Source organism: Mchenga conophoros, linkage group LG5 (genome assembly GCF_057382185.1).
Source record: "Mchenga conophoros isolate Kocher_MC1m ecotype Shallow Benthic linkage group LG5, M_conophoros_male_GT1.1, whole genome shotgun sequence".
NCBI lineage: Eukaryota > Metazoa > Chordata > Actinopteri > Cichliformes > Cichlidae > Mchenga > Mchenga conophoros.
The window spans coordinates 13,073,940-13,101,387 of NC_140530.1; the positions used below are offsets into that span (position 1 = coordinate 13,073,940).

The 27,448-nt window shown below is 41.0% G+C and overlaps 1 protein-coding gene across 2 annotated transcripts; it reads right to left on the minus strand.

Moving 5' to 3' along the window:
• Window positions 1–69: 69 nt before the first annotated feature.
• synpra (synaptoporin a) lies at window positions 70–27,448 on the minus strand. 2 transcript variants are annotated; one of them, XM_085273371.1, is made up of 6 exons: window positions 27,272–27,448; window positions 27,092–27,157; window positions 2,670–2,794; window positions 2,328–2,526; window positions 1,925–2,116; window positions 70–1,663 (listed from the first exon to the last, which is right to left on the minus strand). In XM_085273371.1, exons 1-6 carry the CDS (start codon window positions 27,287–27,289, stop codon window positions 1,412–1,414), a joined length of 852 nt encoding a protein of 283 aa, XP_085129497.1. In that variant the 5' UTR covers window positions 27,290–27,448; the 3' UTR covers window positions 70–1,411. The 2 variants fall into 2 exon arrangements, with proteins under 2 accessions (XP_085129497.1, XP_085129496.1); XM_085273370.1 differs by having other exon boundaries at window positions 27,092–27,438.

Sequence of the window (27,448 nt, forward strand, 5' to 3'; positions counted from 1 at the left end):
TTGGGAAATCAAGGAAAAGGGTCAGAGGTTACAGATCAAATCAAGATATCAGAACAGATGAAGAAGTCGTTTATGGACAAATTTATACATTTTTATTAGGATGAATTCCTGAATTCCTGACCTGTACACAGTCATCAAGGATGCCAGATTATTATACAGTGCATGGATGTTCAGTCTACTTTATTACACTGATGCAAGCCACATGCTTAGAAGTTCAAAGAACAGGGTTGCACAAGTCTCATTAATGTAAACAAACAGCAACCACGCATTATCCTTTGATTTTGACTTTACCATACACACAGTCACACCTCTGTGGTGCAGAAAGGAACTGTGATTTTTAAAGTAAACTAAAGCTCAGTAGCCGTTATATACAGATGAATCTAATATTCACTAGTCTTCTGTTGTCACTATAGCTTTTTTGCTGGGCTTTATTAGTGTGTGTGGATGCTCTGGTCATGCTTTAGAGAGGTGGAACTTGGATATGGAATTACTCATCAGTCTGACGATGGCATAGGAAGCAGTCCCAGGCATTTGTAGCAGGAGCAGCCACTTGCAAACAATAAGGGGAGACAAACTCCCTCTTTACAAATAAAATGCCAATGTGATGCTGCCTGTGCAGAAGAAATGAAAATGAAAGGAACAGAAACTACATGCTGCAATGGTTGCATATACAATTTGGTTTTCTTGCACATTCCCTGTATGTTTTGCAGAATGAAGTTATGAAGTTATTGCCTTAGTTTTTGAAGACTTTTTGACATCGTCAGTAGCCAGTGTTAGAATGAAGCTGGAATGCGTTTGTGTCACAGACAAATCACTGAATTTATTTTGAATTGATATGTGAATTCCCATTATCAAAATATATTTCTTATTAGATTAAAAAGAAATTACACTTGTAGTAATACTTAACTGATGAACGTCTAGTAATCAGTCAGGGTGTAAACTTTCAGAGATAAAATGCATGTCTCCCCCACCCCCCTTTGTTTCACAGAAAGCGTATTAGAACACATAAAACATCATGCACTTGGAAACTTTGGAGTATACAAACACGGAGTACTTTTTCCTTCCACGACAGAATGCAAACCACTTTGGAAAAGACATCCAATCAAAACATTGTATGTCAATTACTGAGCACAGAGAGAGAGAGAAACTGTTACTAATGTGTTTCAGACTACAAGAAATACAGCATTCAGCAAACAACACCTCTGAAAGAGAAGGAGTAAAAGACTATATCTAATAACTTTACCCAACAACACTTGTATCTACAATGAGTGTACTTGGACACACCGACATTGGTTTTATGACCACCGTTTTGCATTCTGCACAGACAAACTTCACTTCCGTCTTCTTCTATCACGCCTGATTGCCCTGCTTAAAGACGCTGAGGTGCTACTTGCAAAATGAAAAGAGACAATTACATTTGACTTGGGTAGGAAGTGGGCCCTCCCACCTGGCTATACTCAGATGGCTGACCCATATTGCCCTGGGTGTTGTAGCTCCCTGACTGGTCAAAACTTCCCTGGTTGTATGACTGCTGGCTAAATGTGCCGCCCTGCTTCTCAGACGCCCCGGCTGCAAATCTTGAAGCACCCTTGTGCCAGCCGGTCTCCTTGAAGACAAACCAGATGTTTCCAGCCCATAGAACAAAGTTGAGAAACCCAAAAACCTGAAGAGACAGTGAAAGAAACAAATTTACAATAAACATCAAAACATTCAAATAATCTTGGCATAACTGCCCCCACATATTCATTCAGCTTGAACCACAATTTCTGCCTTTTTCACTGGTTACATCTCCCATACACTACCATAACATCAGTCGTTCACACTGTTCAGCTATTTCAGGTTCCACACATCAGTTTAAACATGTTCAGAAAACTGAGCTTTTCTAGTTGATCTTTTCATGCATTTCCACATCTTTTGTACCTACCACTGAGGTGTTGAGTCCAGACCAGCGAGGTCCATGCAAAGATCCACATTTGTTGGTCTGGTCTTTGCAGGCAGAGATGAGGAGCTGCACCTCATCTGGATCGGTGGCCACTTTGACATCGGACAGGGCCTTGGCCCAAGCGGAGGAACTGACCAGCCACAAGAAGGAGAACACTACTGTCACTACAAAATCCTGGAAGAAACGAGAGCGATCATGTCCATGAGAATTCAGCAATAAAACTATAGCATTACTTTAAATGCTTACTTTAAATGAGTGAATAGTTAGTTTGTGAGTCAATGGAAGACGTCAACCTGGAAGAATAGAGGGTCAGACTATGTGCATAACGTACTCTTGATAAACTACCTAATAAGGACTGAGAAAGTGTTTCATCGACTGTACTCACAATGAGTGGTGCTCGGCTGTTTTCGTGGTACTTGTTTAAAAAGAAGATGTAGATAATGGCAGCCGTGAGGGAATAAAGGAAGGCGAAGACTGCAATGGTGACAAAGAACTCAGCAGAGGATGAATAGTCTCCGGTCAGGAAAACACGCTCCCTCCTCATGGCTTCACACATGGGTGCTTCAAAGGACACCTGGTGCAACCTGGTGCACACACGCACGCATGCACGGGTCAAGTACAAAAGCAATGAACAATTAACTTTCACTGTCAGCAGTTCATACATTTCATATAAAGCTCTTAGATCCCAAAATGTCAGCAGGCTGTCAGACACATGAAGGCCAATCACCTGAAAGGATAACCAAAGTCAATGCCAATGCTGAGGTTGCTGCTGGCCTTCTCCATGCAGTCCACGCTAACCTGCAGCTGCCCAGTATAACCGCCACATGTTGCAAATGCGAAGATGGAAAAGAGCTGCAGAAACACAAAGAAAAAAGCATCACATGCTCATCCAAAAAAGATACTACAAGTAATATAAAGTGGACACTCTGAGAAGAGAACAATCAGTTTTCTTCAAACACATTAACAAAGGCCTCAGTACAGGGTTGGGCAGATGAGCAGGCTCACCCGGATGAGCTGGAGGAAGTGGCTGAGGAGAGGGAGTTCTGGGCTCCACTCAGGGTGCTGCCACCACGGCCCAACCCCCCAAGCAGTAGAAAATGGATGGACGGTTGGGTAACGTTTACTTTTTCCTTCTCAGCTCGATAACAATCATTTACCAAAAACTTAAAGTTACAGTTTTACATAGAAGAAAGTTCCAATGTGAAGGAGACTCAGTTTGACTCATCTGCTGCATTCCCTCACTCCACACTACTGTTGTTTTTACTTTGCAGGCTATTGTGTGACTCAAGTCCAGCTAAACTTTACACAGGTTAACACTGATTAGCAGTAATTGAAATCATGGCTGGGGAAAAGCCACATTGCAGATTTGTTAGGATTTTATTTTTAATTTATTTGCCATTTGGGGGCAGCAGAACACCATTTAAGTACCAGAGACTGTATCATCACTTTATGGTCTGCTGTCTGTTTAGACATATTTTATAATCTCACCACTATCTCATAATGCCTGCAGATACCTATCTGGGGAATCAGGGTTAGAAGAAGCATTATCTAAATTAACTTTAATTCCACTGGGGGAAAAAAAACAACAAAAAAAAAAACTACATGCATTCAAACAAGTGGACAAAGGAAAATCCACTCAAAGATGGTTTGGGAAGCATTTGAATATCCTTTATAGTGAAATGCTATTGTGTGTGAAATGTGTCCCTCAAAAACAGAAAAGTAGTTGATCAGTGCAAATAACTTTGTCTTATGGATATGTATATATGAGTCATATATAACATTTTCTTTTGTTCTTCAGGTGTCCTGTCTAGCAAACAGATTAATTGCATAATTGTGCTGGCAGCCCTTTGATCTTTTAGTGGTAGTCAATGGTCAATGGTCAATGGTAACTTTATTGTCCCTGATGGGAAATTGATTCGCAGTATGTCAAAACAAACAACAAACATACAACCAACACATCACATACACTCATTAAAAAAATACTATAATATAATATAAGCCTGATAAAACAACCTAGATATTCCATCGAAAAAAGTGCAATGTGCAATGGCAACAACACTTACAATTTAGTGTTGTTAATTAAGATAATAGCACTAGGTACAAACGACAATTTGTGTCGCTTTGTCTTCACTGCAGTCATTTTATAACGACGACCTGATGGAAGCAGTTGAAAATCGTTAAAGAGAGGATGATCTGAACACAACAGGACAGAAGTTGCCTTCCTCAGCACATGCCTGTGCCATAAGACGCAAGAAAAAATCTGTAGTTGGCTGGACACTTGTGTTAACAGCATGACAGGAACAGGTGTTGAATGGCATTAGGCCCTGAGAAACACAAGAAAATTGTGACAGAGTGATACATATATAGTTATACATATATAGTCACAAAACATGCATAGAGAGGAAAAAAAATCAGACTTATAACAAGTTTTCTCTTTAAATCTAAACTCAGATGTTTCGCTAAACCTAATCTAAACCTAAAGTTATATTTCTGTGCAGAAAAAGTATTTGTGAGTTATAAGTCATTATAGCAAAAATAAAGTATGTAAGTTTCCTCCACTTTTCTCTAGATGATGGTGGAAAACAATATTCCAAAATGTCGAACTTTTGTACAAGGAAGGGACAATTTTATAAGGAATGGCCCTCTCGAAAGGATACAGAATTAACAAGAAGCAAATGTGGTACTTGACAAAAAAATTTACTATGAAAATGTTAAACCACAAGTCATACTGATATTTTTAGGAAGCCATAGAACTGGCAAACTCTCGCACTATGTCAGCTGGGACCAGCTCAAGTCCCTTGCGTACAATGAGATCAATAAAAGGCTAAAGAAATGAATAAATGGATGGATAATACTACAGTTTATCATCTTGAATATTTGAGGGGCTAGTCTTTCTTACAAGTTTCTTTCACTAAATACTCCTGAAGAGTTTCAGTCAGGTTTCAGAGCTCATCACAGCACAGAAACAGCTTTAGTGAAGGTTACAAATGATCTTTTTATGGCCTCTGACAGTGGACTCTTCTCTGTGCTTGTCCTGCTAGACCTCAGTGCAGCATTCGATACTGTTGACCATAATATCCTATTAGAGCGATTAGAACATGCTGTAGGTATTACAGGTACTGCACTGCAGTGGTTTGCATCATATCTATCTAATAGACTCCAATTTGTTCATGTAAATGGAGAGTCCTCTTCATACACTGAGGTTAATTATGGAGTTGCACAGGGTTCAGTGCTAGGACCAATTCTGTTTACATTATACATGCTTCCCTTAGGCAGAATCATCAGAAGACATTGTACACATTTTCACTGCTATGCAGATGACACCCAGCTCTATCTACAGTGGGGCAAAAAAGTATTTAGTCAGCCACCGATTGTGCAAGTTCCCCCACCTAAAATGATGACAGAGGTCAGTAATTTGCACCAGAGGTACACTTCAACTGTGAGAGACAGAATGTGAAAAAGAAATCCATGAATCCACATGGTAGGATTTGTAAAGAATTTATTCGTAAATCAGGGTGGAAAATAAGTATTTGGTCAATAACAAAAATACAACTCAATACTTTGTAACATAACCTTTGTTGGCAATAACAGAGGTCAAACGTTTACTATAGGTCTTTACCAGGTTTGCACACACAGTAGCTGGTATTTTGGCCCATTCCTCCATGCAGATCTTCTCGAGAGCAGTGATGTTTTGGGGCTGTCGCTGAGCAACACGGACTTTCAACTCCCGCCACAGATTTTCTATGGGGTTGAGGTCTGGAGACTGGCTAGGCCACTCCAGGACTTTCAAATGCTTCTTACGGATCCACTCCTTTGTTGCCCGGGCGGTGTGTTTTGGATCATTGTCATGTTGGAAGACCCAGCCTCGTTTCATCTTCAAAGTTCTCACTGATGGAAGGAGGTTTTGGCTCAAAATCTCACGATACATGGCCCCATTCATTCTGTCCTTAACACGGATCAGTCGTCCTGTCCCCTTGGCAGAAAAACAGCCCCATAGCATGATGTTTCCACCCCCATGCTTCACAGTAGGTATGGTGTTCTTGGGATGCAACTCAGTATTCTTCGTCCTCCAAACACGACGAGTTGAGTTTATACCAAAAAGTTCTACTTTGGTTTCATCTGACCACATGACATTCTCCCAATCCTCTGCTGTATCATCCATGTGCTCTCTGGCAAACTTCAGACGGGCCTGGACATGCACTGGCTTCAGCAGCGGAACACGTCTGGCACTGCGGGATTTGATTCCCTGCCGTTGTAGTGTGTTACTGATGGTGACCTTTGTTACTTTGGTTCCAGCTCTCTGCAGGTCATTCACCAGGTCCCCCCGTGTGGTTCTGGGATCTTTGCTCACCGTTCTCATGATCATTTTGACCCCACGGGATGAGATCTTGTGTGGAGCCCCAGATCGTGGGAGATTATCATTGGTCTTGTATGTCTTCCATTTTCTGATGATTGCTCCCACAGTTGATTTTTTCACACCAAGCTGCTTGCCTATTGTAGATTCACTCTTCCCAGTCTGGTGCAGGTCTACAATACTTTTCCTGGTGTCCTTCGAAAGCTCTTTGGTCTTGGCCATGGCGGAGTTTGGAGTCTGACTGTTTGAGGCTGTGGACAGGTGTCTTTTATACAGATGATGAGTTCAAACAGGGGCACAATCGGTGGCTGACTAAATACTTTTTTGCCCCACTGTATCTATGAAGCCAGATAACACACACCAATTAGTTAAACTGCAGGAATGTCTTAAAGACATTCTAACTTTCTGCTCCTTAGCACAGATCAAACTGAGGTTATTGTACTCGGCCCTGAAAATCTTAGAAATATGGTATCTAACCAGATTCTTACTCTGGATGGCATTACCTTGGCCTCCAGTAACGCTGTGAGGAACCTTGGAGTCATTTTTGACCAGGACATGTCCTTCAACGCACATATTAAACAAATATGTAAGACTGCTTTCTTCCATTTGCGCAACATCTCTAAAATGAGAAATATCCTGTCTCAGAGTGACGCTGAAAAATTAGTTCATGCATTTATTACTTCCAGGCCGGACAACTGCAATTCATTATTATCAGGAAGTCCTAAAAACTCCCTGAAAAGCCTTCAGTTAATCCAAAATGCTGCAGCAAGAGTACTGACAGGGACTAGCAAGAGAGAGCATATTTCTCCTGTATTGGCTTCCCTTCATTGGCTTCCTGTTAAATCCAGAATTGAATTCAAAATCCTGCTCCTTACATACAAGGTCTTGAATAATCAGGCCCCATCTTATCTTAATGACCTTATAGTACCATATAAGGTATCATATCATTAGAGCACTTTGCTCTCACACTGCAGGCTTACTTGTTGTTCCTAGAGTATTTAAAAGTAGAATTGGAGGGAGAACATTCAGTTTTCAGGCCCCTCTTCTATGTCCGGCGTCTCCTTTCCAGTCACCTTTTTCACTCACTATGTGTCAATAGACCTCTCTGCATCGAATCATACTTGTTTATTAATCTCTGTCTCTCTTCCACAGCATGTCCTCTATCCTGTTTTCCTTCTCTCACCCCAACTGGTCGCAGCAGATGGCCCCGCCCCTCCCTGAGCCTGGTTCTGCTGGAAGTTTCTTCCTGTTAAAAGGGAGTTTTTCCTTCCCACTGTCACCAAAGTGCTTGCTCATAGGGGGTCATATGATTGATGGGTTTTTCTCTTTATGTATTATTGTAGGGTCTACCTTACAATATAAAGCGCCTTGAGGCGACTGTAGTTGTGATTTGGCGCTTTATAAAAAAAATTGAATTGAATTGAATTGTGTCAAATTCCACTTACTACAGTACCTCAGTGGTTCTGCTCTATGTGCCTGGGGCTTTCATGGCTGGGGATTAAAAAAGGTTGCTGACACGACACCGCTTCCATTGTGAATAAGTCCAAATGCATAAAACACACATGAAGTGAAAACAAGCTGCTCATTACAGTCACCAAACATGAACGTGCAGCGAGCACATAATCATAGTCACACACTTCCCCTGCCCTTAACATCTTTCCTCCCCTAGCCCAGTTGTCCATATAAAGCTCTCATAGCCTCAAGAGTTCTCACAACCATAATCACCATAATCAGACCTGACGCCTGGTTAGCATTAGCCTCCCCTCTCCCATATTACAGGCAGCTGGACATGCAGCTTGCCAGCAGCTGTGGAGGTTTTGCAGCATCTCTGCTTGTCTGAAAAAATGTCAGCCTCTGGAGGGCACTATCAGATCACTGAGCTGGACTATGCCACACTGAATGGATGCTTTCATGTTCGTGAAGGGAACAGGGGCTAAGCACACATATGTCATCTTGCAAAGAAAAGATTTATGGGTCATGCAATGAGAAATCAGTGAGTGCGTCCCAGATGAGCCGCTAAAATTCAGCAGATATTTGCAAATGAAACTGTAGACATTAAATGAAGGTGTCAAAATGTTTTAATTGATGTCATTTTTTTAGTATTTCTGGGTCCCCCTAACTTTATAAGTACTAGAAAAGTTGTATGAATTTTATTTTACATTTCATTTACACCCCCACCCTTCATTCACTGCTTCTGCTGTGTTATTGTTCAAATTTATAATGTAGCCATAAGCTTCATTTCTTTCATTTGGTTTGTAGTTTATAAGCAGCTATTTATCATTTTCTACCAGTAGAAACTGAAGTAACAAAACTGAGTAGCACTGAGACCATTTGATAGGCTAAATTTTTGTGTCATAATGCTTTAAAAAAAAAACAAGATTTTTAGTATCATTTTCTTCTTTTTGCATTTTTCAACATTAATTTTCTGTTTATACACCAGAATGCAGTTACAGGTGGAGTTATATTTACTTATAAGTCATGAATAAACACATTTACTGATCATAAACTGATACAGCGAGACTTGACCTTCTTTTTCTTAAGAAGAACTTTTTTCATAGTCCTTGGAGGAAGTCCTTCCTGTGGTTCTGCACAGCAAAACTGGGGACGGCTACAGTTCCTGGAAACCCGTTTTGGGGTCTATTTCAGCATCTACTTAAGTTTAGGTATTCTTCAACACAAGAACCTTTGAGTGACATACAGTGGGGCAAAAAAGTATTTAGTCAGCCACCGATTGTGCAAGTTCCCCCACTTAAAATGATGACAGAGGTCAGTAATTTGCACCAGAGGTACACTTCAACTGTGAGAGACAGAATGTGGAAAAAAAATCCATGAATCCACATGGTAGGATTTGTAAAGAATTTATTCGTAAATTAGGGTGGAAAATAAGTATTTGGTCACCTCAAACAAGGAAAATCTCTGGCTCTCACAGACCTGTAACGTCTTCTGTAAGAAGCTTTTCTGTCCCCCACTCGTTACCTGTATGAATGGCACCTGTTTGAACTCATCATCTGTATAAAAGACACCTGTCCACAGCCTCAAACAGTCAGACTCCAAACTCCGCCATGGCCAAGACCAAAGAGCTTTCGAAGGACACCAGGAAAAGTATTGTAGACCTGCACCAGACTGGGAAGAGTGAATCTACAATAGGCAAGCAGCTTGGTGTGAAAAAATCAACTGTGGGAGCAATCATCAGAAAATGGAAGACATACAAGACCACTGATAATCTCCCTCGATCTGGGGCTCCACGCAAGATCTCATCCCGTGGGGTCAAAATGATCATGAGAACGGTGAGCAAAGATCCCAGAACCACACGGGGGGACCTGGTGAATGACCTGCAGAGAGCTGGGACCAAAGTAACAAAGGTCACCATCAGGAACACACTACAACGGCAGGGAATCAATCAATGGTCAATGGTCAATGGTAACTTTATTGTCCCTGATGGGAAATTGATTCGCAGTATGTCAAAACAAACAACAAACATACAACCAACACATCACGTACACTCATTAAAAAAATACTATAATATAATATAAGCCTGATAAAACAAATCCCGCAGTGCCAGACGTGTTCCGCTGCTGAAGCCAGTGCATGTCCAGGCCCGTCTGAAGTTTGCCAGAGAGCACATGGATGATACAGCAGAGGATTGGGAGAATGTCATGTGGTCAGATGAAACCAAAGTAGAACTTTTTGGTATAAACTCAACTCGTCGTGTTTGGAGGACGAAGAATACTGAGTTGCATCCCAAGAACACCATACCTACTGTGAAGCATGGGGGTGGAAACATCATGCTATGGGGCTGTTTTTCTGCCAAGGGGACAGGACGACTGATCCGTGTTAAGGACAGAATGAATGGGGCCATGTATCGTGAGATTTTGAGCCAAAACCTCCTTCCATCAGTGAGAACTTTGAAGATGAAACGAGGCAGGGTCTTCCAACATGACAATGATCCAAAACACACCGCCCGGGCAACAAAGGAGTGGCTCCGTAAGAAGCATTTGAAAGTCCTGGAGTGGCCTAGCCAGTCTCCAGACCTCAACCCCATAGAAAATCTGTGGCGGGAGTTGAAAGTCCGTGTTGCTCGGCGACAGCCCCAAAACATCACTGCTCTCGAGAAGATCTGCATGGAGGAATGGGCCAAAATACCAGCTACTGTGTGTGCAAACCTGGTAAAGACCTATAGTAAACGTTTGACCTCTGTTATTGCCAACAAAGGTTATGTTACAAAGTATTGAGTTGTATTTTTGTTATTGACCAAATACTTATTTTCCACCCTGATTTACGAATAAATTCTTTACAAATCCTACCATGTGGATTCATGGATTTTTTTTTCACATTCTGTCTCTCACAGTTGAAGTGTACCTCTGGTGCAAATTACTGACCTCTGTCATCATTTTAGGTGGGGGAACTTGCACAATCGGTGGCTGACTAAATACTTTTTTGCCCCACTGTAAGTGCACTGTGAGTCATTTAGACACAAGCTTATACTGTTGCGGCATGAGTAATCAAAAGGAAAATGAAATATGGATATGGGGAAGTTAAAGATCACACAGTGTGAGAGAAGAGCTACACCGACAATGCTCCGCTGTCCACACGTGGCACACAGCTAGCGTGATATTGGGTGAATAGCCCTACAAACCACTGGTCGCATTGTTGTCTATTTAGCAGTTGTTATATCAAACACTGGGTTACTGTATCATTTTATTATTATATTTTGGTTGTTTGAAAATAAATAGGAATAAGCCCTTTAATGCACGTAGTATAGGAGGGAACTCATTAATGGGCAGTTTCTTACAAAAGGTCCCTAACACACTCCAGTCCAGAAACATTACAGCTGACAGTGGCAGCAACGTAAACTAGAACCAGAACCAGTCGTTATGATACCTTTTGATATCATAACTCTGAAATGCAACAGTTACAGTGTTGGTAGCACCGTATGTACTGTAGGGAGTGTATCTTACCAAGGCTGCAGTTCCTCCACAACTGCTGCCAAGTGGTTTGTCATTTCTGGTATTTTTCTGTTTCTATTGTTATTCACAACCTGTGTTTTATTCTTTATGTATATGTTGTAATTGAGTTCTCGTTAGTTTTATCGTTTGGTACTTGAATTTAATTCTTGTCCCTTTTCCTTCCCATTACTGTTCATAATTCTAAAAAAGTGTTTCCCTCTGTCGAGCTAGTTCTCATTTTTGTAATCAGGTATCTTTAGCGTCTTGTATTTACCTTTACTTCTGCCCCCGGCTGATTGTCCTTGTTTACATCTGTGTCTGGTTATGCTCCTGTGTCCAACCCTCTGATGTGTATAAAAGTCTTCTCTTCACTGCAGCCTTTGGTGGATTGTCTGTTTTGTTGTTATCCCTGTGTCGGACATGCTTGTTTAAGGCAAAAGAGTCAAGTGATAGCTGACTTGCAGAAGGCAATATGCAAATTGTGCTTTTCAGAGCAAGCGAGGAAATACAAAAGAGCGGCATCCAGGTCTGTTCAATGACTGAGTGACTGACTGACTGAGTTTTCAGTTCAATATCCAAAGTGTTATCCCTGTTATGTTATCCTGAAAAACACATTATCATTTGTTTAAAAAAGCGGCCATTGCCATGGTGGTGTGAATGATATTCCATTTGCAATAGCTAACATTAAATAAACCACTGACTGTAGAAAGCTTTCTACTATCATTTATATAAATGTATTGATATAAATGTACACCAACATAATGTATCTAATGTTATACCTTTATACCTGTCAACAGACGTTAACATGTTTACGAATAACAAGTATACTGGATCATCTTTTTCTGGTAGCAAATTTGATGTCGAGAATTCCGTTATTTTAATGGTATTGGTATTTACTACATTTCTAGTATGCTGACATCCCTGATGAAAACCATCAATAGATTCAATGAAATTGCAGAAAAGTGAAGTTATTCTCCAAGTTTCCCTAGTTGTATAATCTGATCTTTAAGGCTAAGTGGCAACAGTGAGCTCACAGGGGCATAAATGCACAATACTAGATGCTGCTTTGCCAAGCTAATCAGGGTCACAAAGGACCCAGCTTGGTTTGGCAGGTTCAGGTGAACCGAGATTACAGCCAGATGATAAACAGGGGACTCCAATTTCCACTTGCAGCCTCAGGCCTCAGGTGATGGCTGACTGCTGCTTACCTAGCTGTCATGGTGCACAGCTGCAACCTCTCTTGGAAATCCCTCCACTGAAGTGTTTGTTAGTGCATCACTGTCTTTAGCTTTGTTCTGTTCTGAAATTTGCCGGCCTATAAACAAACATGCCCCCCCCCCCCCCCCCCCCCAAAAAAAACAACCAAACAAACAAACACACGTTTAACTAATGTACATGTGCTGCTTAATCATATGCACCTCAAAGTGTTGACAGATATTGTACTTGCTGAGTAGCGTATGTGCATTTCTGGGTAAACAAACAGTAGAAAAAACAAGTGACCAGGGGAGAGACAGAGTAAATGCTCCATCGTAATTATCAAAGACAGCCCCAGATAAACATCACTCTCTGCCTGTCTCTCTGCTTGTGTATATACGTACTCCTACAGCTGCCTCCCCTGCTTGTGATTTTCAGCTCGGGTTTAGCCCCTCTCATTTCTGGCTGGGGCCTTTGAACAGGAGAGCGTGGCATTGTGGAAGTAGGGTGGATGCTAAGCCTCGCGCTCCCATGTGTTTATCTGCCTCTCCCAGCTGGGCTCCTCAGGGAACAAGAGATAGAGAGAAGGGGAATGAGAGAGGAGGGGAGAGAGGGAAAGCAAAAAGGGAGAGACGGATACAAAGAGAAGAAGAGAGAAAAGCCAGGGCGCCGGAATGAAACCCGCCTGCAATGCAAACAAAGCCTTTAAACATCTCCGTGTTTGCCGCCATCTCCTCTACCCAAAAAGGTACTGAAAAGCACTAATGTGAATATTTTAATTTGCATTCAAACCAGTGTTAAGACATATTTGCACTTCAAATAAGAATTAAGAAAAAGCAACTGTGATATTATCTACAGTTTTAAACGAGCGGTAGTGGATAAGAGTGCAATGGTTTTGTCTGAGAGTGTAGCTCGAGCAGTGTTGGGGGCTTAAATGGAGATGTGAGCAAGCACTGTGAAGGAGCGTAGGCTGGCTGAGGATTATGAAACTGATACACTGGCTTCAGGCTTGACCACCAGCAATTCGACCCACTGTCCAGTAGACACACTCTCCGTTGTGAAAAACAGGAAAATAACTAGGGAGCAGCAAAAAGATGAACCAAACATGCAACGAAATCAGGGGTGGATAATATTTTAAAGAATGGTATCTGTGGATGCAAATGAAAAAAATGAGGAGAATCACGTGAGAAAATGGAGGAGCTGCTTCAACACAAGGACCTGATAAGAGCGGCAGAGGAAGTGACACTGAGTGGGGGAGGTGAGGATCGGAAAAATGAGCTGAAACATGAGTTCGCTGATGAGCTGCACTTGACATTTTCACAAACCTCGGCACAGATGCAACACATACAGTCATACACAATCCACCTGCTCCATTCAAGTCAATAGGAGTCGGTGCAGTGTAAAGTGGCTGCCTCAGGAGGAGGAAAAACGAAATGATGAAATAAAATACAGTGGAGTTTGGGTTCAAAGTCGGGACAGTTTGATACGTCCTAAGAGTACAGTAAAAACGTCTTAAGCCACCACTCATTTCTTGAAATTTTGCTTTCAAGCAGCCAGACTTTATTTTTAAAGTAGTCTTGAACAGTAATTCTCTAAGACAGCGGTCCCCAACCTTTCTTGCGACAGGGACCGGTTTATGTCCGACAATATTTTCAGGCCTTTAAGATGTCGCAGATAAATACAACAAAATAAAACCAGTACCAAAAAAAGAAGATTTATTCATAACGGGAAAAGGCCCAGGGAAACTGAGTTAACGATAAAAATGATAAAAACCCTGAAAACCATAAATTTCACACATGAGCCTCAACTCTCGTGGCCCGGTACCAAATGATTTACGGACCAGTGGGTTGGTGGGTTGGGAGGTTGGGGAGCGCTGCTCCTCTAAGATATCATAAGAACTTTCAAAATCTTTCTTTGGGGGCTTTTTCCACTTATTTTTAGTCCAGTGCTGGAAGCCATGTCCTTAAGAAAAAAGAAATAGTCCACGAGATTTTCGAAAAGAAAAGGAAACGGAATTTTTTTTGGTTCAAATCATTGTAACTATGTGCAGAGAATGCCAGGAGAAAGATACAACAGTGAGTGTCTACAGCCATCTGTGAAACACAGTGGAGGCTGCATTTCAGCCAGTGGTGTTGGAAATCTTATCAAAATTGATGGAATTATGAACACGGAAGTCCAATTTTAATCCAACACGATACACCTTATGGAAAGCATGTGATTTGAAATGAAATGGAACAGTTTCCATCATGGATAAGCGTCCCCAGAGCCCAGACCTCAACATTATTGAAGTGTTAGATCATGTTGACAGAGCACCAAACAAAGGCAGTCAACATCCAAAGAAGAGCTTTGAATGTCCTTCGAGAAGCCTGCAGAACTATCCCTGAAGACTACTTTAAGAAATAAGAAGAAAGTTTGCCTAAGAGATTTCAGTATTATATTTTATATTTCAATGATAGAAATGTATCTGGGACAAATATAACACTTTCAAATGAAAGTTATACTTCTCACTAATAATATCATTTGCTTATCTTTGAGTCAAACCAAAGTTAGCCTCATCCATGTAAACAAAACAGCATGTGCAAATGAATAGCCAATTGCTTATGTGACAAGTTTCCTTGAAAGTTATTCCCAGTGGCGTTAGCTAGTTCAGCTATCGTTCAGCTAGCTAGTACAAAAGCTAGTTCAGCTAATGTAGCTAATGGTTTTTCCTTTAAATATAGTTGGAAAAATGTACTGGATCAAAGACCATTTGAAGAGATGGCAGCAAAAATGTTTTGGATCTGAGAGCTGAAACACCAATTACATCGTGTAACCTGTTCCAGAATGTCCCAGACAATCAGGAAGTCTCCAAATCTATCCACAGGTCTGACTTTCTCATCTGTTTTCTATTTTCTGTGTATTTATACAGTATTTCCAGTTATTTAGAACTCCATGTCTGCATGTGCATGGTTCCACATGTGACTCCAAATTAGCATAATCGCTCCATGCGCATGTGTGTCAGAGTGTTTGCCTAGATGGGTCTAGATGTGAGCATGCAATGTGTATCTATGTTAACACAGAGTAAAAATATCTCACTCTCTCCAGTCAGGCAGAAGCATTGGTTAGCATCTACGCACACACCAACACAAACACACATACTTTCACTTGCTCTCAGTACTGCAGTTTGCCAGTGTGCAAACATGAGCAATTTTATGGCAGCTAGTTAAGTACAAAACAAAATTACAAAGATGTAACAAAAATAGAAGCACATTTGAGGAAGCAGACAGACACATATGTGAACTTTTACGCAACACTTGATGATGGCTATCACTCAAAATGACATTTCAGTGCAAAAAGGTAACATAAATCTAATTTTTCTGATTCATTTGTTTTTAATTTGCAACAAAGACTCTCTCTCTCTAATAAGACTTTTCGGTTGATGGCACTGATGTGTGACTTGAGCACTATAAATGCTGCAGAGCAGAGCTGAATGTTTTCTATCACATTACATACATACATGCTTTTTTCTACCAACAGAAACACACGTGATTATACTTCATTTATTGTGATTTTCACAACTGCATTACAAAAAAGACCCACCTTCTTCACTTACTAAGGATCAGGTCACACTAAGAAGCAAAGACTGCAAGCCCTCAGTGAATCACTGTCTGATCTTCAATAGCAGCACCATAGAACAAAATCAGTAGCTCATTTAGCAGTGGCCGATCCCCCTCCTGCACAGGGAGTGCTTTGTGCCAACCACAGATCCACCCAGATTCATCTTTCTTTTTATCTCTCTCCTCTCCGGCTCTGTAAGCTTGACTGACCACAAGAAAATTTCATTTTTTTTTTTTAACAATGTCTCTTCGTGGTGTTCTTCGTGTCTCTCCATGGCTACTCAGTCAGGTGATCAACTGGTACCTGGTGCCGTATCCTAGGGCGACACTTACTGTCCCTTTGAAAACGGGGTTGCCCAATGAAAATGTATCATAAACCCACAGTTTGATTCTGTCTTCAAATATTATGGTAGCCCTATATGATTAAAGTGAGTAGGACCAGGGATTACAACCTTATGAAACTGACTTCTTCAAAGTATCCAATTACACTACAAGGCAGAGATGGTTTCAATGGCCATACTTCATGGCACAGAGAAAAGCCTGTTGGGGGAAATAAGGGTCAGACAATCAATCAGTGCAAACCTTGTGACCTATTAGGGCAAGAAGAACATATATTTATATGTGTATGTGGGCGTATAAAAATGTAGTTTAATTAATCAGGATTTGGATTTGAAGTCATATTGTCCAGCCTTAACACATGTAGTTAGCTCCTAACAACTGTAATGGCAGCTTCTTTGTTAACGTTATTCCCCTCTGAGGGGTTAGGACAACACTATACCCAACAACAAACAGAGTAACATGCAGAGTTAGACCCATATAAGATTTTTTTAAAGATATTGATGATTGGTGATTTTAAAAAATCCAATATTCTCAGATATCAGGCAGTCATCACTTATAACAGGGTGTTTCTCTTGTCCTTTTGGATTTTCAGTTATCAGTTTTTATAAATGCAAATAATAACATATTGGAAAACAGCTAATATAAGCCTGCTGATAAACTTGGTGAGTCTCTAAAAACGCAAGCTCAATTTCAGCCTAGATTTATGAAACAAACAGCACCTCATAAGTGCCTGTGGCAGTGGTCTTCAGGTCGAACATGGTCAAAGGATAGATTATGAAGGTGGCCATAAAATTCAGCTGGACATTATAACAACCTACAAATGTAGGTTACAGGTGAAGATCAGTGCTAAAAACGATGGTGGGTCAGGTATCAGGAGAACAGAGGAAGAATTAGGCATAGTTCAGTAGTTTATGGTTTGGCATACTGCACTGTTTAAAAGAACACTGGTACTCTACGTAAAATGTTAATTAAAGCAGTGGATCGGAAGTCTTAAATTAATATGTCACGTTAAAAATTAGACAACAAATCAAAAACTGTGAAATGTCATACTATCTTTTTTCAATTATATGCTAATTTTGGCTTCTGGCAACAGCATTAAAAAGACAAGCAATGCTGAAAAAAAAACTTGGTTGTACACAACTACTTTGTTTATTGTCATGAGGTCACTAATTACAAGGGAAGGAAAAACAGAGCATCCCAGAGAGGCAGAAGTTAGTCTTTATAATACAAAGTGGCTTTGTGACATTTGTATTCATATACATACTGTCTCAGTACCTGTGATCTTACATGCACTGTGTGTGTGTGTGTGTGTGTGTGTGTGTGTGTGTGTGTGTGTGTGTGTGTGTGTGAAGTCATATTTGAACAGGCATGTCTGGCTACAGGAGACGACAGGTTAACCTTTTCCTGTCTGAGTCACAGATGGCAGACCACCTTCACAGGGTTAAAGAGTACAGCGGTCCAGCTCCGACCTGATGGGTTAGAAAAGGCCACATCATATCTAAAAGCTCCCCAAATCTTACAACCCAATGAGCTTTAATTAAGATCACTTCATAATTACAGTGTCTTTCAGATATAATCATACGTTGTAACGTTTTTTTTCTTATTCTTGTTTTGTTCTATGTGGATGTATCGGCACATGAAATATTCAGGTTAAACCTTTTCCCTATGAAATCTGTTTAATATTGAATTTGACAGAAGATGTTTCAAAACTAAAGATGAGATTTATAGTTTTATTTCCCAAAGTAAAAGCAAAACAAAACATTTTCTATAGATACCCTGATGGGGTCCTGCTTTAATCCCCATCACCACTGGGGGCCTGTACATAACTAAAGCATGTTCAGTTCTTTCAAATGATCTCTCCTAATTGAAATCAGGTGCTCGGGTATAGCTTCACTGACCAACATAAATAAAAGAGAAAAAATAAACTTTAAAAAACCCCCTAATTTTGCATAACTACTTAATGCTAATGGTGCCAATCTTATGTCAACATATCAACACACATAAAAGTTAAGAAATTTTCACTCATTTCACTTCTCCAGAGAGTACACAGACCCAACAAAAGAGCAGTCCAGCTTGTTATCAGTCACTCTCTACTCCAATGAAAATGTCAGTCCCGTCTCACCTTTAAGTCCTCAGGCAAAATCTGGCCTACAAACTTTCATATTTAACCGCACTGTGGCTGTTATGGGCTAATGTTGGTCATCAGCTTATACAATTATCTGTGTGGAACCACTGAGTTTTCCATGCATACATTTCTTACTACTATATTATACATCATAATCCAAGTGGACACATTTTTTCTCGTAGCCTTGTGTCCCCTTGTCAAAAGCAACTGAGTTTTTTAGTGCTGAAAAACAGATCTTTGACCTGGCAAATCTCTAGTGATAACTGTCAGCAGCTGTCACCAATCTCACTCCATCTCACATTCATATATTTTCCTTTGAGGTATGTATGTGTGTGTGTGTGTGTGTGTGTGTGTGTGTGTGTGTGTGTGTGGGGGGGGGGGTGCTTTTACAATGTTACTTTGTGGAGACATACTCTCAAATCCTTACAATGTAAATTATTTGATTGTAATGTGAAAACGTTGAGTCTCCAGGACATTCTTTGAGTTGCTGTAATGCTCTCTGAAATTACAGACACAGTGTGTGAGAGAACTTATGACCCTGCAAAAATGTTTGTCCTAAGGATTGTACAACTGTCTGTCAAGGCCTTCCTTGTGACATATTACTGATGTGACAGGTCAACAAAGAATGAACGATTAGAGAAAAAGAGAGATACTGAAATGTGTGATGCATCTAATTTTGTCCCAACTCTGTTTAGTCACATGCGTTTTACTCATATGGGGATTTGCATTACAACATAAATCCTAGCTAATCTCAAGTGTTCAGTTGGCATCATCTGAAGATGAGAATTCTTACAATGGCCAGCACACTGTATATACATGACAGCTCAGACTCTGGGAACCAATTATATCGCTGGTAAATTTGGCCTGTAAATTAGCAGATTTCCATTTAAAAAGTAATTATATGTAATAACCTCTATTTCCACCTTGCTGGTTTTGGCTTTTCAGCTGCAGTGCTGAAACAAACCAAGCACTGACATTAACAATTAAACAAACACCAAAACTTGCTTTTTCTTGGTTTTTGGTATTAAATGTTAATATGAACAATCAAACCCCCAGACTGTGGTATGTTATCCTTTGCTACACTGCACTCAAGTCAGCATTGTCTCTTATAGCCAAATTCAGCTTTTTGACAGTTCAACAATTAAATTTATGTTGGCTGGTTTCAGATAAATATTGTACCGTTTATCTATAATCCATCTGCTGTAGAATACCTCCCTCCTTTTAGTACTACTACTTTATTTACATGTTGTCATGGTTTCTGTTGTACAGGGTGTGTCCAAACAACACAATTTCATTGCAAAACATGTAACAAACATGCCGTGCCACCATTTCTGCATGTGTGTCTGTTGGGTCTGTGTTTCCACAGGCCCCGCTAGTTTAGAGACTTTTTCGTCATGAAGAACGAAACCAAGACAGAACATCTTCAACCGGTAATTTACTCGCTAACGAGGGAAGCTTTGGTCAGAACCAGGCGGTGGAGAATAATGCTCATGACCTGTCTCTAGCCCAAATCCTTCAACGAGCAGCTCTCCTCGCAGCAATTTATTCCCATGACAGTTACAGTTTACACAATACAACAGAACACTGTAAAAAACCCCAGTGGTTACAAAAGGCAAGGCACTATGTGTGTGTGTGTGTGTGCGTGCGTGCGTGCGTGCGCGTGTGTGTGTGTGTTATGGGGGTGCGTTTGTGTGACCTCCTGCTCAGTACAAGGATCATAAAAGCAGGACGCTTACAACACAAGAAACAGATCTTTCAGATAGAGTGTATCTACAATAAAACCCATGTCAGCCTCCCCCAGCACCAAATTGGCTGGAGAGGTGGTCAGGATCAAAGGAATGGCTTTGATCCTACTGTTTGAACTAAGACTTTACAAATTTAAGAAACACAATGACAACATTCAACAATTTGATTTAACAGTGTCCATTTCACGTTTTAATGAGGCAAAGTGTGAAATGGACATACATGCTGAAGTTGCTTTCCCAGCAGGGGGAGATAATATATTTAAAGGTGAGAACTCGGTAGTGAGCAGAAAGGTAAGTAGTATATTCCAGGGTCCTTAATCTGCAAAAATGATTAAGCTGGGTGGCTAAAATGGAGTGAATGAAGTGTTAAATGGACAAAGTGGACCTGTCTATTACACACTTTACTGTGATACTGAGTTGGTCCAAAGGATAAATTAGGGTGGTACTGTTGACCCCCAAAATATGATTGCACTGCCTGGTGATCCCAACACTAATGCTACAGGGCTACAGTGGACCAGGTGGATGCAACGTGTTGTATTTACCCAAACACTTCAGTGAAGTGCAATGTAATGGATGTATTTCTGTTACTGCTCTAAACTTCTATATACTTGCTGTACAAATACAGTGGGGCAAAAAAGTATTTAGTCAGCCACCGATTGTGCAAGTTCCCCCACTTAAAATGATGACAGAGGTCAGTAATTTGCACCAGAGGTACACTTCAACTGTGAGAGACAGAATGTGAAAAAAAAAATCCATGAATCCACATGGTAGGATTTGTAAAGAATTTATTCGTAAATCAGGGTGGAAAATAAGTATTTGGTCAATAACAAAAATACAACTCAATACTTTGTAACATAACCTTTGTTGGCAATAACAGAGGTCAAACGTTTACTATAGGTCTTTACCAGGTTTGCACACACAGTAGCTGGTATTTTGGCCCATTCCTCCATGCAGATCTTCTCGAGAGCAGTGATGTTTTGGGGCTGTCGCCGAGCAACACGGACTTTCAACTCCCGCCACAGATTTTCTATGGGGTTGAGGTCTGGAGACTGGCTAGGCCACTCCAGGACTTTCAAATGCTTCTTACGGAGCCACTCCTTTGTTGCCCGGGCGGTGTGTTTTGGATCATTGTCATGTTGGAAGACCCAGCCTCGTTTCATCTTCAAAGTTCTCACTGATGGAAGGAGGTTTTGGCTCAAAATCTCACGATACATGGCCCCATTCATTCTGTCCTTAACACGGATCAGTCGTCCTGTCCCCTTGGCAGAAAAACAGCCCCATAGCATGATGTTTCCACCCCCATGCTTCACAGTAGGTATGGTGTTCTTGGGATGCAACTCAGTATTCTTCTTCCTCCAAACACGACGAGTTGAGTTTATACCAAAAAGTTCTACTTTGGTTTCATCTGACCACATGACATTCTCCCAATCCTCTGCTGTATCATCTATGTGCTCTCTGGCAAACTTCAGACGGGCCTGGACATGCACTGGCTTCAGCAGCGGAACACGTCTGGCACTGCGGGATTTGATTCCCTGCCGTTGTAGTGTGTTACTGATGGTGACCTTTGTTACTTTGGTCCCAGCTCTCTGCAGGTCATTCACCAGGTCCCCCCGTGTGGTTCTGGGATCTTTGCTCACCGTTCTCATGATCATTTTGACCCCACGGGATGAGATCTTGCGTGGAGCCCCAGATCGAGGGAGATTATCAGTGGTCTTGTACGTCTTCCATTTTCTGATGATTGCTCCCACAGTTGATTTTTTCACACCAAGCTGCTTGCCTATTGTAGATTCACTCTTCCCAGTCTGGTGCAGGTCTACAATACTTTTCCTGGTGTCCTTCGAAAGCTCTTTGGTCTTGGCCATGGCGGAGTTTGGAGTCTGACTGTTTGAGGCTGTGGACAGGTGTCTTTTATACAGATGATGAGTTCAAACAGGTGCCATTCATACAGGTAACGAGTGGGGGACAGAAAAGCTTCTTACAGAAAACGTTACAGGTCTGTGAGAGCCAGAGATTTTCCTTGTTTGAGGTGACCAAATACTTATTTTCCACCCTAATTTACGAATAAATTCTTTACAAATCCTACCATGTGGATTCATGGATTTTTTTTTCCACATTCTGTCTCTCACAGTTGAAGTGTACCTCTGGTGCAAATTACTGACCTCTGTCATTATTTTAAGTGGGGGAACTTGCACAATCGGTGGCTGACTAAATACTTTTTTGCCCCACTGTATGTACTAATTATCACTTACAGTATGTTTACCTTAAGCAACCTGTTATTTGTCAGTCTTCCTCTATGCTGTATTATTATTATTATTATTTTACATAAAGATACTCGGAAATATGCAAGTAATTAAATTCATCTCCAGCTCTGACAAAGGAATCAACAGTTTTGACCCAATGTGATGTATATGTGCCTTAATTATCAGTGGTTATTACTATTAAATTACATAAGTAAGATAATGACTTTTAGTTAATTAAGCTTGAAAATCATGCCCACTTTTTTCAAGAATTTTATGTGCTGTATTTTATTTTTTAACAAACACTGATTCCACATGCACCTATTTCTTATTTTTCTCTTCTTGTTTCCTTTTTTTAAGTTCCTCTGTCACGGCCAGGCGGATCAGCTGCACGCTGATCAGCCCTCTCTGTTTCTCTTCCTCTTCTCTCTCGCCGGGGCGGAACTCACTGTGGGTTCATGCCCTTGGCCCACGCCCTCGGGGGATGAGACCCAGGTGTCTCATTAAGGGGAGCAGCATTTAAGCCAGGAGGTGACTGCTGTTCGTCGCTGGATCGTTGTCTACCACGCGTTAGTAAAGTCAAAGCTACAGCAAGTTTAGTGAAGAGTGTTTTCCTCTGTGCATCGTCCTTAACCCTGTCTCCCTGTCTACAGAACCTCTTGGATTTTTCCCCGTGTGTTTCCCGTGTGGCAGTGTTGGAGTGTGAACCTGTGATCGTGTGAGTGGATATTCTGAAGAACGTATGCTTTCCCTTGGACTTCCCTGGAGACCCCTTCTTCCCCCACTCAGCTGTATATAACACCCCCCTGCACATTCTTGTATATACACCTGGTGACTTGTAAATAAACTCTTCTTGTAAGCATCAGTACCGGAGTCCTGCGCTTGAGTCCTCCTTCCAACCGTAACATCCTCTTTTTGTGTCATCCAGTTTTTTCAGTGTAGGTTTTAGCTTTTACTGTTTTATTTTGAAGGTACTCTGTTGTATACTTTTCACTTCCTCTCTTTGACATCGTGCTTGTTCTGGTCATGAGAGAAGCTGGAATTCAAAAGCTCAAATTTAGCTGTAAATGAAATTTTCTCGTCAAAAATTGTGTTTTATATTAAAAATGATTTTTTTAAAGAAGAAAATGACCTTATTGTGAATAAAGTACTTGAAAGTGGTGGAGTGTTGAGCCAACTGTAACATAAAAATGAGATCCAAAGTGCCTTGAGGCGACTGTTGTTGTGATTTGGCGCTATATAAATAAAAGTGAATTGAATTGAATTGTTCTCTTCCTGCGTGCGCACACACACACACACACACACACACACACACACACACACACACACACATGTGCACTGACCACTCAAGGCAAACTAAACTGCCTACTGTAAGGTACTAATGATGGCATCATAGAACAGTGGGTCAGTCAATGTTTTTGGATGAGAGGACAATCCTTCTTAATAATTTAGAATCATGCTGCAGGCTACTCATCAGCATGAGTTTAGTTTTTTCTACAGTAAAGGAAACCAATGAGTTAACAGAATACTGGTAAAACTGCTCTGTGTTCAGTGGCACAACAACCCATCGACGCTTCAGTGCGTTGCAAAACACACATTTACCATTTACATCATGTGCTCAAGCAACTGTACAATTTTGCTCTCTCTTGGCATCCTCTCGTCTCTCCACCAAATGCATACACATAAGCATGAAGACGCACACAGTGAAGAGTTTGAGCACATCTCAAAGGACAGCTTCTGCATGAGTTGGTCCACGGTGGAGAGGAGGGGACCTTACAGCTGTTTGGAGCAGAATATGCCAGCCCCTGACAGTGTGCCAAACGGGCCAAGAGCCTGCATGCACAAACGCACACAGAGTGGTAAAACCATCCTGAAGCCATGACTGATTATAAATGCTTAATCTTGTGCAGATCCAGCACAGACTAATAATATGGTAAACCTACGAGTATCCTGCAACTAAGGTTAACTTATCCTTTATACAACCCTCTATTTGTCAAAGGTTTATCATTCACTAAGTAAATGTCAATTTCTGCCCAGCAGAATGGCTTCAGTGCCTTGGGGTGTGTAAACAAATCAAAGTGACGCACATGTTTCTGCTGGTATCATAAATAGTGTGGGAAGAAATTTAAAAGAAGCTTTTAGATGATGACGCATGATTATCAAACACAGAAAAGTACTGCGGTTGCCAATATTCTTGTGGTTTTGCAGATGCTTCCATGCTTCAACCTAAGGGCAAAAACAGCTCAGCATCCAGGAATTTCATGCTTACTGGACAATACTGCATCTAACGGGGTGCATTATCATATGTGGAAAACCAGAATTTACTTCCCATCTCAGACCTGCACTTAAAGCGAGCTTCAGTGTTACTACGTCCCTAACCTTAGCAAATGCTTTCAGTCACTCAACCCCAAACACACCCACAGTACTGTGGCCATAGACACTGCCTTTACATGACCTTAACATTGCAGTTGTTGAAAGTAAGACTTTAAGTACTTTGGTTACAGTTGTACACACACAAAAAAATCTTGGTTAACTGCTCAAATTCTATGCCTGGTGAGCATTACAGTGATTTGCAAAGACATGGAAATATTGAACAAACACGTTAAGGATGTGCATTTGTCTGCGCAAACATATAAATGGCTTCATTTCCACTGCACAGCTGCCTTAGCAGTTGCTGTTACAAATGCCAAGCATGACCAAGTAGCAACACCATAACAACAATGTGCTGGTCAGCTAAAATAATATAGTGTGATATCAGCACACTAAGAGGTTGAAAGGCATCCACAATGCACTATTTATTTATTTCCATGTGATAATACTCATCCCATTGTTTATACCTGTATAATCCAGTGATGCTGAGCAGCATCATGTCTCAGCTGGAAGTCACTTGGTGGGCGACAGTGGGAAACAGTCCCTGCAGGCTTCTCACTTCTTACATCCAACTGGGACCTCGGATAAATCGCTACTAGTTGCATATACTAGTTTACATATTTTGCAAATACAGTCACTATTTTCTTTAAAAATATGAGAATAAATACACTTAATTAAACAATACTTATATTTTTTGGTTACCATGATGTGGTGGCTTTTTTTATATTAAGACTTTCTCTGAGTAGTTGGAAAAGGGTGGCAAGATCTTTACACATTTATAAGGACTCCCTGCAGTACGATGAAAAACTTACTATGGGAATAAGACCTGGTGGTGAACTGTAGGTGCTGCAGAATAAATCAGAATACTCAGGTCATAATTTGAATTGTTTGCATGTTTATGAGCCCACTGGCCAACAGAAACACTGGAAAAACTGCCCTCAAAACAGCTCTCACGTGCTCAGCTAAAGAGAAAGAGAAAAAAAAAGGTGCAGGAGAGAAAAGGTCACTTTTATAATGTTGTCATGGGGTGTATGTGTGTGTGTGTATGTGTGTGAAATGCAAAGATTTACTGTGGCTTGCGTAAGATGGTTAATACATCTAAGCAAACATAACCAGGTAGCCAGTGGATCAATATGTCAGCATGTATGGATGCAACAAAAATGTGTGCAGTCATGCTCACAAAACAACACGTGATTCCTTCCACACACAGACACCCACACACGCAAACAGTTACACAAAGACCCACACGGGGAACTATGACAGTGCGCTATCTTCATCATACAGATGGTGCTTTGGCTCTGGCCCCCAAATATCACAGTTAGGTCACTACAAACAGCCGAAAGGGATGCACTTGAAAACTCACCTCACTGACAGACATCTGTGTTATCTCAGCTTAAGTGTCTCTTGAAAGTGAGTTTACTTTATTTGCATGCAAAAGAAAAACAGCTTGTATTTTATTTTTTTCTAGAGTGAAGACTGCTGCTCAAGGACTCTCTGCACTTTTGATGGCATTTGCAAAATTGAGAAAGACAAGCTTCCGCACGCACATATCCTATCTGAGCAAAAGCTGAATACCCTTATGGCTACAGTAATTTCTCCAAACTCACATCAAAGAAATTCACTTAATCCTTTTTTTCTCCTTTCTTTCTTTGTGGCTCTGGGCTTCACTGCACTGTACAACAAATAAAAGAAGCTACAACCGGCGCCTAGACAGAAAAGGGTAAAGCTTTAATTCAGTCAGAGCTAGGACACCCCATTGGTATTGTGGGTTTCTGTTATATCATCTCACTTTGGGTAAAATGGGGCATTTTTTGTTTGTTTGGTTTTTTGCAGGGACTAGCGCAAAATGCACAGGGCTGGCACCAAGTAGGCATAATTGAAAAGATAGTGGTTTCCCCTGGCATGTAGTTCTCACGGAGCTATAAATCCTCACATAAACTTAAGCCTTTTAGTCACAGTGGAAAGCATCATAGCAGAGTAGATTGCGAGTAAGGTGTGGGAGACATGAAAAACAGCAGCATTCACACAGGAACACTTAACAAATGCGGTGAAGTTTAAGTTCCGTCCTACAGATGCAGGAATTTCTTCACAACCAGATGTTTACTGAGTGTAGAAAAATGTGGGCTTTAGCGATAAAGCTCACAAACCCTACATTATGTAACTAATCATGTTTTTTTTCTAATTGAAATGGCCAAAAGGGGGTTAATGTAAGTAGTGCAAAAAAAAAAATGGATCCAACTCACCCATTCCAAAACACGGATAAATCCCAGAGGTAATTTAAGTACTTGAAACGTCCCTGCAGAAACGAGCTGCGCGAAGACAAGGCGGGAGAATAAAAAGATTCCAATTTCCATCATCAATTAAACACACACTGAGCAGCTGAGCAGCAGTCAAACACATTCCTGTGGCTTTAATTTACTCACCTGGTTGGCGGTGTCCATTTCAAAATCAGGGTACTTTGGGCTCTTTTTGTTTTTGTTTTTCTACTAGCGTGAGTATATGAGCAACCGAGAACCGAGAACCAGGACCCGATTGATGCGTCTGTGGCGATAACAGTGAGGCGCTCTGAGCTCTGATTCCGAGTCCGACCGGAAAAAACC

Bases quoted from the DNA above. Each gene is read 5' to 3' on its own strand.
- synpra (XM_085273370.1), bottom strand. From the start codon at position 27,205: ATGATGGAAATTGGAATCTTTTTATTCTCCCGCCTTGTCTTCGCGCAG. The intron at 2,117-2,327 runs GTGAGTACAGTC...CGTTTCTTCCAG, and splicing joins ACAGCCGAGCACCACTCATT to GATTTTGTAGTGACAGTAGT. The intron at 1,664-1,924 runs GTAGGTACAAAA...CTGTCTCTTCAG, and splicing joins CTGGACTCAACACCTCAGTG to GTTTTTGGGTTTCTCAACTT.